The sequence below is a fragment of the Centroberyx affinis genome, unplaced genomic scaffold (assembly GCF_046629955.1).
Source record: "Centroberyx affinis isolate AG114_WGS23_722 - 3 ecotype Tasmania unplaced genomic scaffold, CSIRO-AGI_Caff_v1 ptg000792l_1, whole genome shotgun sequence".
NCBI lineage: Eukaryota > Metazoa > Chordata > Actinopteri > Beryciformes > Berycidae > Centroberyx > Centroberyx affinis.
The window spans coordinates 455,284-467,736 of NW_027279398.1; the positions used below are offsets into that span (position 1 = coordinate 455,284).

General features: G+C 39.2%; 3 protein-coding genes across 3 annotated transcripts; 1 reads left to right on the forward strand and 2 right to left on the reverse strand.

Annotated features, from left to right (window-relative positions):
• The first annotated feature begins 777 nt into the window (after positions 1–777).
• Positions 778–1,250, forward strand: LOC139644830 (potassium voltage-gated channel subfamily E member 1-like). Its single transcript, XM_071520328.1, has one exon. It carries the CDS (start codon positions 828–830, stop codon positions 1,248–1,250), a length of 423 nt encoding a protein of 140 aa, XP_071376429.1. The 5' UTR covers positions 778–827.
• Positions 1,251–1,793: 543 nt separating this feature from the next.
• On the reverse strand, positions 1,794–2,945 carry dnajc28 (DnaJ (Hsp40) homolog, subfamily C, member 28). Its single transcript, XM_071520329.1, has one exon. The coding sequence runs from the start codon at positions 2,943–2,945 to the stop codon at positions 1,794–1,796; it is 1,152 nt and encodes a 383-aa protein (XP_071376430.1).
• Positions 2,946–3,910: 965 nt separating this feature from the next.
• On the reverse strand, positions 3,911–10,040 carry LOC139644816 (apoptosis-associated speck-like protein containing a CARD). The gene is made up of 5 exons (XM_071520312.1): positions 9,976–10,040; positions 8,732–9,014; positions 8,263–8,478; positions 7,002–7,049; positions 3,911–5,850 (listed from the first exon to the last, which is right to left on the reverse strand). Exons 2-5 carry the CDS (start codon positions 9,006–9,008, stop codon positions 5,588–5,590), a joined length of 804 nt encoding a protein of 267 aa, XP_071376413.1. The 5' UTR covers positions 9,009–9,014; positions 9,976–10,040; the 3' UTR covers positions 3,911–5,587.
• Positions 10,041–12,453: the final 2,413 nt, after the last annotated feature.

Genomic DNA, 12,453 nt, shown 5'->3' on the forward strand with positions numbered 1-12,453 from the left:
AGGTACGCTCATTTATTTCAACTGAACTTCACTCCGTTATAATGATCTTTTAGATGTTTCACTTGTCATTCTCTATACCATTTCCCCTGCACTCAAAATGTACCAAATCTCTCTTTCTAATTCTCAAAAGTCAGCCAAGCTAAAAACCAGACTGTATAAAGTATTCCAGCTGGTGTTTGAAATTAAAGAAGCGAAGAATACATATTCAAGGAAGGAATACGTAAGAAAGCAATAAGAAAGATAATATAATAAGAAAGCAATATCCTAAAAAAGATTTCCTCTTCCTCTCGTTTACTTAGACATAGATTACTTTTGTTTAAAATCAGTGTGAGAGTTTGACCATTTTCCCATACTTCTGAAATTCTGCTCCTGAGAAACAAGCCTTGGATTATCTCACTCTGGTATACCATGCTTCTCACCTAGCTCTTTCATTTGGTTTCTCACGTCTTAATATGCACTCATTCTCTTTTAAGTCTCTAAGGAGAAACATCTCACAAATCTATCAGCAATCTGTGAATGTAGCCATCTACAAGTGAGATATCATGCTTTTCTTATTTGTCTCAAGCACTTCTTACAATACAGATGTACAGTATATTCTCATGTGCATCTCTTTATTGCTCCAAAGGGGGGATTTGGGAGAAAAAAAAAATCAATGATCCTAAATTTATGCACTATTGAGATATGCTTTACTTGTCTAGAGATAAAGAAAAGGTGATGTTAAGCAACAGATCTTTGCTATGTGTTGAATTGGTGTTTCTTACACCCTCCTCATCTCCCTCCTCAGTTGGCCCAGCTGCATTTCGCTCAGTGCCCAGCAGAGGTCAGCCATGTTACACATTAACACCACAGAGCTGCAGTCTCTCCTGCTCTCCTTTCTGCAGCACTGCCTGAACGGAACAAGTGCGCTGGCTCCACCGATACCTCAAAACTACACTACCCAGCAGGCTGTGCACCACACGTCCGGACCCACGGTTCATGCTCAGTCTCAGGGCATTATGTATATTCTTCTGGTGGTGGGCATGTTCAGTTTCTTCACGTTCGGCATCATGCTCAGCTACATTCGCTCCAAGAAGCTGGAGAACTCCCATGATCCCTATCACCAGTACATTGCCCATGACTGGACCAAGGCGATAACCCCGTCCAGGGCCGTCGCTCAGGCGCTGCACGGGGCCGCTGCAGCTAACGGAGCCAGAGGCAAGGAGCCAATCGTCATCTGCAACCCTGCAACACTGGAGCAGCTACCAGGATAGGATGAGAGGATCGGTCGTTTGAAGATTTTCCAGCTTCAAAAATCATAATGATCTTAATGTAACACAACATTTTGAATTATTATAATTAGCAGTCAAATGTTACACTTTTTTTTTTTTTTTTTTCAGACCTGTAATTTCACAGAAACAATTTACAACTTCCCTGTGTTGTAACCTGTGCTAACAACAGATTCAGTTCATCATCCTTAAAGTCAAGGACACTTCTACATTCACAAAATGCAAGAGTTAAAATAAATCCACCATGGTTGTACAATATTATCCTTGTTGTAACTTGATCAAAATCCTGTGGATCTGGGAAATAACACTGCATTAGCATACAGTAAAATTGGTTAACTGTGTTCAGTGGCTCCAGTGCCAGTGACTTAGATTCAGATTGAATGCATTAGTACCAACCAAGCACAGGTTTGTAAGTCTGTGTGACATAATGTTCCAACGATTATAATGATTTGTTGTAGTGGAAAAATAAACAAAACATTGATTTGAAATGACTTTTCTATTCACTTAGATTCCAGAGCTTTGGTGTTTTCATCTGAGTAAATTCTGCACCCAAGACATCAGACCTTGTTTAGTGTCTTTAAGCCTCGGTGCTGCATTGGTTCTTTTTTTCTCCTCCTTCCTCCTCTCTCTCTCTTTCTCTCTCTCCTTCTCTTGGTCCCGTCTGTGCTGGTGGGCTGCTTTCTCAGCACGGTCAATCTCCCGGGCCAAACTGAAGTGAACCATTTGCATGTTGAGCATTGGTACAATGAGGTTAAAATTGTCCACGATCTTGTTAAGTTTCACCAGCTCCTCCCCAACAGATCCACACAGCTGCTCCCACTGGCTGTGCTCTTTGGGGGTCATGGGGTCACCCAGCCTGGCCCTCCCCTCCAGCAGCCGACTGCGGAACGTAGCGGTTGTCTCTCGGATGTCACGCTGGGTGACGATCCAGGGCGGCTGGTAGCCATTGTCTATGAGGATGCGGTTGAGGTTGTGGGTCATAGGATCAGCGTATGGATTGTGCTCAAACTTGCTGAGGGGCTTTCCAGCTCCGCTTAGGTTCCTGAAGTCTCCGCGGGCCATGGACTCTTGGATCAGGTCCTCCACCAGCCTTTCCACAGCCTGGGTGATCTTAATCTTCTGGCTGCGCTGACGCATGTCCCTTTCCACCAGCGCTCCCTCCGCGGCAGCTGCTCTCTCATGCTCCCTCTGCCGGTAGTCCAAAACCTGCTCGGCTGCCCGGTCTACACGAAACTGCCGGTACTGACGTTCACGCTGGCTGGGCGTGCCTGAACCTACACCCTCATAGCTGAGGTAGTGTCTATGTTGAGGTGCCATGCCTTTTGACTCCTCATCCTCCGCTTCCTTCACTCCATCACGTTTCTTGGTCTGGCTCTGATGTGCCAGGACGGCGCGGTAGGCCTCTTCAACCCGAGCAAACAGGACCGCATCTGCAGTCGCAGCCCCAGAATCAGGATGGTAGAGCTTGGCCAGACGCAGATAGGCCTCTTTCACCTGCGCAGGGCTGCTGCCCCCCTCGTCTGGCAGCTGCAGCAGTCTGTAGCTCTCTCGCAGGCTGCGGCTGATCTGGGGCCTGGAGCTGAACGCCCGGAGCAGCAGGGACTGTCGACACAACAGCAGTAGACAGCGGCCATGGCAGAAGTCACTGCGGGCAACCAACAGATGTAAGGTGCAACTCATATCTGCCAGCTGTGCAGAAGCACACTCCTGTGGAGCAGAGTCATACTCAAGTTCAGCAGAGGAAGTGGAATCTGATTCATTAAAAGTAGAGGACTGAATTTTTCACTGTGAAAAGACAATGTCAGATAGTCTCATGGCAGGCTTGGCGTATAGCTGGGGCAACAACTGAGACACTAACGTTATAGGTCAGAAACATAACTGTCAATCAATTGAAAGGACACCTAGCGAGCTAGCTAGCAAGCTAACTGTAAAACACTAACGTTAACGTTCAGGCGTGATAACATTTGGGTCCACCAGTATCCATAAAGCAACAATAGGTAATAGGACATATGAAAAATTAAGGTTACATTTGATATAGGCAGTTGCTAGAGTTTGCAGATTCGTTGCTAAGTAATTTGCGGCTAAATCGGCTCACTAACTGAATCTCATCTCTAACTGGCCAAATTACCCTTCGTAGCAATTCATAAAACACCTAAAACTGAATGTAGAGCACAAACCTGTTTAGCGTACACTTGTCAGTCTTGGCACTGGCAGCATTCACTCTTCATGACCTACAATTTCACACAAAAATAGGTCATCCATACTTCGAACAGGGGCACGTTTGTTGTTGTTAAATAGCTTGCTAGCTCGCAACGGATGTTGGGTAATGTAGTTCCAGCTGCACGTGAATTTCAGCATTCACATCTTTTTGATCGAAGAGAACTGAATCAAAAGGATTGTGTATATTAAAAGTGTCCTGTTTGCACTCGTATTGCTGCTGGTGAAATTTACAATATCTGTGAAACAAAATGAAAGTTTGTCGCTTTTTGGTGAACCTGACGAAACAGCAGCAATGCCAGATGTGTAGTGCTCAAATGTGCTTTATGAAAAAGTAAAAGATAAATACGTGTAGGGGTGATTATGTGTACCACAAACCTAATGTTTTAAAGGGTATGTAGGCCTACAGTGTATGGAGAATAAGACACCTGATACCAAACGATGCAGATGTTAAACCATATCTTTGAATATTCATGTAACTTTTATTATATTTTTAAACTACTTGGAAAAGGACTTTAATAGGTAGAGACCCTGAAGGACCGGTACTCAGTCCAAATGTAGGCTGAACAAAACCTGGTTGCACCATTAGAAAAGAAAAAACTCTCAGACATTTTCTTGATTAGGCGATTTGGGCAATGAATACAATTCAGTCTGTGGCAAATCCATTAAGCTGTTAACTGAAGGAGCAGTTTTGCAGCAAATATTCCATGCAACACAATTTTTAGTATCTGGCTAAATTTCTTTGAAGAAGCACAAACTGGTTGAACAAGATCAACGTGATGGGGCTTGCTTACAGACTACAGTACAGCACTTTGTTAGACAGCTATCACAGCCTCTGAATATTCACTTAAAGGCCATGTAAACCTTAACATGATCTCAGTGAAGACATACTGCTGTTTTTGTGTGATTTCTGAATAATGCAGATTGTATTCACCACAGGCAGCAGTCATCCTTACATTGAGTTATTTGTAAATGCAAACTGTGCTTAAGGTTTACTTTATGTAGTTTTGCCTATAGTAGCCATACAAGACTATTCATAGCCTGTCTGGATGGATTTGATTTGTGTTTGTTTTCAAAACCCAGAGGGAAGGATGAGCACATGTTGTGAATTGTAAACTGTATTGCATTAGTAGAATGGCTTCATGTAATGTTTTTAGGACAGTTTAATCAACTCAAGAATAAGAACCACTGATTATGGCTGACAAAATAGAAAATATTTTGAATGAAAGGTAAGTCTTGCAAGCTGGTTGTGAAACAGACCCTCCAAAAGCAAAATTATCACAATAAGACTAAAAAACACTGATAAAAATACTTAATCAGCCCACTTTGAAAGGTTTTTGGGTAATCTGGCATAAATCAAAAACCACGACTCAAAAATAAATCTGTTTAAAGGTGCAGATGGAAGCAGGACAATCAGTTTTTTTTCTTCTTCTTCTTCTTCATGACCATTTGCATAAATTAATGAGAATAAAAACAGACATCCAAAGTCAAATGCAGGTGGGATTCTTAATTAATTCCTGCCCCATAGATGATGGCAGATGATGACATTGCACTATAATCACACTAACTTATCTAAAGTATGAGAGCTTTACATTAACATTGAATGAAATAAAGCCAAGGGTCAAACAGCAATTTGCAGAAATTGAAATAAAAATAAAGATAGAGTACAAACATGAATATTTCCCAGATCATATAAAATTGTTCTGTGAATGTATAAAAAAAATATTGAGCTCAAGTTGTCTATGTTTAGTCTAAAAAATGTAGAGCTGCAACGATTAATCGATTAGTTGTCAACTATTAAATTAATCGGCAACTATTTTGATAATCGATTAATCGGTTTGAGCAATTTTTTAAGAAAAATAAGTCAAAATTCTCTGATTCCAGCTTCTTAAATGTGAATATTTTCTGGTTTCTTTACTCCTCTATGACAGTAAACTGAATATCTTTGGGTTGTGGACAAAACAAGACATTTGAGGACGTCATCTTGGGCTTTGGGAAACACTGACCACCATTTTCTGACATTTTATAGACCAAACAACGAATCGATTAATCGAGAAAATAATCGACAGATTAATCAACAATGAAAATAATTGTTAGTTGCAGCCCTAAAAAAATGACAGTTCCTTGAGTTCATCTATAAGAAGATTCTCCTCTTGCTCAAGGATATCATAGAAGATATCTTTGCCTTTCTTGGCGTTCAGTAAGTTATAAAGTTCCCTCATCTGGTCCTGAGTGGTAGATTTAGAGCTGACTTTATTGTAGCCTTCTTGCTTGATAACTTTCTTAGTCAGGAGCTTATCCAAGATTGTTGCGACCATGCGCACTTTCTGGATCAGCTCATCCCGGTGTTTATCCACAAAGTGCTCCTCTGAGGAGAAAGGGAATGAAAAATGACTCATTAGGTGATTGATTTGAGTGAGCATCAGGCTAAAATCAGCTTGTATCAGGCTACTTTGCTTCTGAAGGATTATAACATGAAGGGTTTCATTTGAAAAATATATGTTTATGTCTGCTTATTTTCTATATCCAAAATGTTACTGTCTGAAATTCATCAATCAATATTTCAAAATCACAGCTAATTCAATCGTCAGATTTTAAGGCTGGGGCTGTAGCTGTAGGTTAGGCTAGGTGGAATAGGTAGGCTGTTTGTGCTTTTCCTGATATTTGCCTTATATCATTCTGTTCTATGGCTGGTTGGTTGATCAGTTAGATCTAGTTAGATTAGATTTTCTAAGCAATTAAGATGACTCATGTAACAGGAATAGTGACCCAGAAACTGATTTACTTTGATGCCAGCAATCATTTTGAAATGGTGGATATTTCATTTTGGAATGAAACTCTTCATATATTCATAATATTCTGTTACATCACCAAACGGTCATCATGGAAGGAAAATAACAGGTGATTGTAATAAAGTAACAGGTGATTATAATCAAATGACAGCCATAGCCAATGAGCTGTGTATATGGTAAAGTACCATATTTTGTAGGAAATGCATGTGACATCATGGGAATACTATCAATACATCTGACAATTCTAGAGTAAAGCCTGTATTTCACAATTATGACACTTTGTATCACCCAGTTGGCATTTTGTAAAGGCCTTGAATCTCTGTTTTGAACATTTTAGTTTCAATTTGATATTCTATTGGTTACTATATTTTTTGTAATGCTATAATCTCGTGTCAGTCTTTCAAAATGTGGATGTTTCATTTTGGAATGAAACTCTTCATATATGCATTTGACAACTCTAGAGGAATGCCTGTATTTCAGAATTATGAGACTTTGTATCCTCCAGTTAGCATTTTATAAAGGCCTCGAATCTCTGTTTTCGGTCACTATGAGTTTTGTAACCCTCAAACAAGTTAAGCTCATTCAAAATGTCTTTCCACCATGTCAAACTATGTGGTCAATGAGAAAATTCCCACTGTAGATTCTGGCTTTACTTGCTGTAGCCAATTTGAACCCAGTGATCGATCCACAGCAGGACCACAGGTTCACGTCCTATTACTTCACCTACCTCTCACTGTGGTTCCTACACCAGATGCTCCAGCTGAGGATCCTAAGGCTGCAAGACATTAAATGAAAATTAGAATTGTATAAAAGACAGACGAAAGACAAGAATAGAGCGAATATAAACATGTTTTCATCAATTTAAAAGAAACTGACAATTTTTGTTACTGTACAAATTATTTCAGTCTCGAGTGATGGCCACATCCCTGTTCAGTCAGCCTACAGTGGTAGTGGGCTATTCTACTTCCAGCTCAATATTGCCTCTTGTCTTTGAGCTTATTTTTCTGGCCACTGCACCAGTTGCTGCCAAAGACATAAACAAATGAAGCAAAGCTTCTCTAGTGGTGCAGAAAAACAAAAAACAGAGGGAAATAGAAGCTTTGTTGACATTTTTTCCATCAACAAATCAACTGTTGCTAGTGTTGCTGCCAGCAATATTACCGCTGCCTCCATGCTCAGCCACAACTTGAAGGTAATGTATTGAAAGGATGGATTGAAAAAGGTGAATGTTGGGACTCAGGAACGGTTCACAAACACAATTATGAGACTTTGTATCCTCTGGTTGGCTTTTATAAAGGTCTTGAATCTCAGTTTTGATATATTCTATCGGTCACTATGAGTTTTGTAACCCTCAAATGAGTTAAGCTCATTCAAAATATCTTTCCACCATGTCAAACTATGTGGTCAATACAAAAATTAAAAAATTTAGCCAGCTTGCTGTATATATATATATATAGATATAGATATATATAGATAGATAGATATACATACATATATATATAGTATACAGTATAATATACAGTAAATACTGCATATGACTCCTGTCTTAAAGGTCCAGTGCAATGACAATTGCATTTCTCAAATTCATGGTATAATTGTTTTCAACCAATCCATCCTGTTCTGGAAAGTATTGTGATGGCTAAGAAATCACTTTGGCTGGTGAAAATTGTCTGAATTTGTGTAATATTTTGGTGACCAGTTGGCTGGTGGTTAGGATGTTCATCCCCCAACTGGAGGGCCTAGGTTCAATCCCTCGTGTGGCCAGACCTACTGAAGTGTCTCACAAAGAGTTTCACAAAAAGCTGCCTGTCTCTCCTCACACATCTGTTATCTAGACGCAGAATAGACGAGTACAAGTCAAAATGACATAGCTCACACTTTATATAAAATGTTGGTACAAAGTGTTGTACTATAACTAAATTTATGAGGCGGATGTCACTGAATTATGTGTCAGCTTTTCACATATTTTTTATCTTCTCATGATTTACCTTTGGGTCCTGAACTGGTGTTTGACAAAAGCTGCAGATCATTCCTGTTGATCTTGATTAAAACCTTCATGTTCACCTCCGGATGTTGTTCGCTATAGATGTGCGCGGTCAGATCCACTGTGTCCTGCCTGTCTGCCCTCTCCAGCGGGGCTCTAGGCATCTCTGGGAAGCGTTCCAGGATGTCAGCCTTACTGAACAGTACTGTCACATCCTCATCTGTCATCAAGAATATGGAAGTTCCATTAAAGAGAGAAGAAAAGGACCAGTAAGCCAATGTTTCCAAAGTATTACATAATAATTATTCAGTGAGTGCACAAATTACTACATTAATGTAGTACTGTTATAATGCTTATAATTACTCATTATCACCAGAAACTGCCAGCATTTAACCAATAAATTACACATTAGGATTACTGAATTATGTGTCAGTTCTAAGTTTTTCACATAATTTTTTCTTCCCATGATTTACCTTTGGGTCCTGAACTGGTGTTTGACAAAAACTGCGCTAGATCATTCCTGTTGATCTTCATTAAAACCTTCATGGTCACCTCCGGAGAGTGTTGGCTATAAATCTGCATCATCTGATCCACTGTGTCCATCCTGTCTGCACGCTCCAGCCGGCTCCTACGCATCGCTGGGAAGCCTTCCAGGATGTCAGCCTGATTCAGGAACCACTTGAAGGACTTAAACTCCTCCTCTCTCAAATCCTCCAGTGTTTCCAAGAGAAGCTCCTTAGATGTTGCCATTGCTCCCTGGTAAAATCAGAGGACATTTTCAACTCGAAGGACAATTATGCAATTCACCTCATTGCATTTCATCAATGCCAGTGTTTTAGATATGTGGGATGGCCTAATCAGTCAGATTACATAAGTTAATTGGCAAATATTTGTTGATCGCACACACTGCACTAGTAGGCGTAAATATAAATTCCAACCAATAAAACCATCACAGATTTTTGAACAATCCCGCTCCTCCCATCAAGTAAAACTGCCTTCCTCTCCCTGACTGATATTCCATTGGTTTAGACTTTTGAATGATCCCTCACTGCGTTATGTCCCGCCCCAACATCCTCAAACATCAAATCAAGTAGATGTTTTCCTACATCTAGCCCATAGTGAACAAAACGTCAGTTCCCTATATTGATCAGAAAAAGTAAGCAAATAAATACATAACAATAGTACACGGGGATAGGCAATCACATGCTCAGTTTAATGACTGGTCTTTAAATTCAACCCAGGAAAAAGGGTTAGGATAAGTAGAGGTAGGATAAGTAGTGAAATTAACTTCTAAACTTACTTTCAAAAATGAAAGTAGAAGAAGCGGACTAATGTTCCTACTGATTCTAAACTTATAGCCTACCTTGAGCTCTTTTAACTGGAACCCAGACCCAATACAATCCAATTTGTAAACTTTGTTTTTTCCAACGCGCTATAGACCCACTAATGAAGTTATTCTTATTACCATTCACACAGGAATGAATGCAGACAGGAAGAGTCATTCCCGTATGCTCAAAAACGAAAGTAAAAAGAAGCGGGCTAATGTTTATCTACTGTATCTACACTGTTTCTAGCTTGAGCTTTTTGAAGTGAAATCCATTCTCTTATTTCAGTTCATTAGATCTGATTATCGCTAATTGATATGCAAACAGGCTTTAATGATTCAGAGCGCCGCAGCCTCATATTCGTTTCCATTCCTCTGCTGGGTTAAACTCACCGAGTCTCTCTGCCTCCGCAACGGTCTCTTCAATCTGCGTAACACGACTTTACTTCTTTTTTTTTTTTTTTGAACACGACGTTACTTCCTTCCCATTAACTGAACGGTCATGACGTCACCAGCGAGGCTCAGTTCGCCCAGTTGGGGCAAAACGCCTGGCTCCGTCCCTTGCTCATAGGAGAGGAGTGACAGGAGCAAACTTATTATCTAGCCTTAAATGGACACTATGCTAAAGGTTTACTTTGTGTAGTTTTGTCTATAGTAGTCATACAAGATTATTCACAGCCTGTCAGGATGGATTTGGATTTGATTTGTGTTTGTTGTCAAAACGTGGAGGGAAGGATGAGCACATGTTGTGAACTGTATTACATTAGTAGAATGGCTTCATGTATTATTATTTTTTTTTTCGGACAGTTTAATAACATATTCAAAGAATAAGAACCATAGAAGAAGAAGAACCACAAAAGAAGAAGAAGAAGAAGAAGAAGAGCAACCGTTTATTGTGGATGACAAAATAGAAAACATTTTGAATGAGAGGTAAGTCTTTTCTGCTGGTTTTGGAACAGACCCTCCAAAAGTAAATTATCACAATAAGACAAAAAAACACTGATGAAAAATACTTATCAGCGCATTTTGAAACATTTTGGGGTAATTTGGCATAAATCAAAAACCACAACTAAAAAATAAATCTGTTTTACATGTAAAGGTGCAGATGGAAGCAGGATAATTATTATTTTTTTTCCTAATTTTTAATTTGTAATGGACCATTTGCATTAATGAGGCGAAAAACAGACATCCAAAGTTAAATGCAGGTGGGATTCTTAATTAATTTCTGCTCTGATTCTCTGATGAACATGGGCTGCTTCCTCTTTCCAACCTGATATAAAATCTCCTCATATTTATTCCAAAGTACAGATATTTAGAATATATCATAGCCTCAATCTCCACTGGCATTCAGTGATGTATAGAGTTCCCTTATGTGAGTGGTAGACTTGTGTCTTGTGTTTATCCACAAAGTGTTTCTCTGAGGAGAAGGGGAATTAAAAATGACTCATGACTGATTTGAGTGAATATCAGGCTGTAATCAGCTTGTATCAGGTTATGCTGCTTTTCAAGGCTTATTTTCTATCTCCAAAAAAATCGCTCCATTAAAATTCATCTACCAATACTTACTTACTTAATACCAAACACAGATAATTAAATTCTTAGGTTTATAACAGTCATAGATGTAGATTCTGGCTTTACTTGTAGACAGTTTGAACCCAGTGATTGATCCACAGTTGTTAGACTCTACTGGTCATAAATGATCTTATCCAGAGATCACCAACATCTTACTTCTCTCTCATGTCAGCAGACAAGTCAATCAGCTGCTCATATTCATATCTGTATTCTGATTTAATTAAAAATGTAGGCCTTTAACTATAGCGCCCTCCTCAGGTCAATAAGTGTATAAACCACTGATGTAAGATGTTCACAAGGGGCCTGGCAGCAAGAGTTTCTGTAGGCCCCCCCACTCCTCTAACCATCACCCACATCACAAAATGGACTACATGCAATTCAGTGTTGTGAATAATACCGAGTACCGTTTTGACACTATTACACTTTTGTGAGAGTAAAAAATGTAAATAAAATCTAACATAAGCCCCTCATAGAAAGATCACCGCACTCTGATTGTGTGTGTTGAGAGAATCAATATTTTGATTCTCTCATCCATTCTTTCATTTTAGATCTTTTAATTCTGTACATACAATTGAATGTTTATATATTTTTTTTATAATGGATTGTGTTTTTAGCCCTGTAATGTTTTTTTTCCTGATTTTGTTGTTCATCCTTTGTCTCGTTTATGTTTTTATTTTATGTGTGTTTTTCATAACAAAGTTTTACAATATATTTTCAATGATAATACTTACTACCAACTGTAAACAAAAGCACTGCTCTCTGTGATTTCTCCTGTTCAAATAAAGATTATGATGAATGAATGCTTAACCAAATACACTGTGTCAGGGAGTGGTTGGTTTGATGCCCATAACTGGTAGCTGGAGCAGATAACAAAAATATTTCCTGGTTAAATGGGTGATGGGATACTTATAATGTGAAATCTTTCCACATAACAGGAGTAGAAAGAAAAGGCTGTTCAAAGATGAACTTCATATTTACCTACAGTAGTTTGAACGTAGCAAGTCATAACAAGTGTTTGCTGAATGAAGTTGCTGGAAAATCACAGAACAAACTTGCACTTCAAATCAAATCACACATCAAGTTGTCATATCACATAAATCTGTGATTCCTTTAGATATGAAATGCAAATGCAAACTCACTAAATCTCTCATTATGATTTTTCAGAACTGATCCTAAACTTTCTCAGTGAACAGAAAGGTTTTTTGATATGTTGGGCCTTCAGTGCCACCGGGTTGTGTGGATGCTGAAGGCCTGTGTCACATGACCAAAGAGCGTTTTTTCAAACCAAATTCAGTGCCT

Bases quoted from the DNA above. Each gene is read 5' to 3' on its own strand.
- dnajc28 (XM_071520329.1), bottom strand. From the start codon at position 2,945: ATGAGTTGCACCTTACATCTGTTGGTTGCCCGCAGTGACTTCTGCCAT.
- LOC139644816 (XM_071520312.1), bottom strand. From the start codon at position 9,008: ATGGCAACATCTAAGGAGCTTCTCTTGGAAACACTGGAGGATTTGAGA. The intron at 7,050-8,262 runs GTAAATCATGAG...AATGTCTTGCAG, and splicing joins CACCAGTTCAGGACCCAAAG to CCTTAGGATCCTCAGCTGGA. The intron at 5,851-7,001 runs GTAGGTGAAGTA...CTTTCTCCTCAG, and splicing joins TGTAGGAACCACAGTGAGAG to AGGAGCACTTTGTGGATAAA.
- LOC139644830 (XM_071520328.1), top strand. From the start codon at position 828: ATGTTACACATTAACACCACAGAGCTGCAGTCTCTCCTGCTCTCCTTT.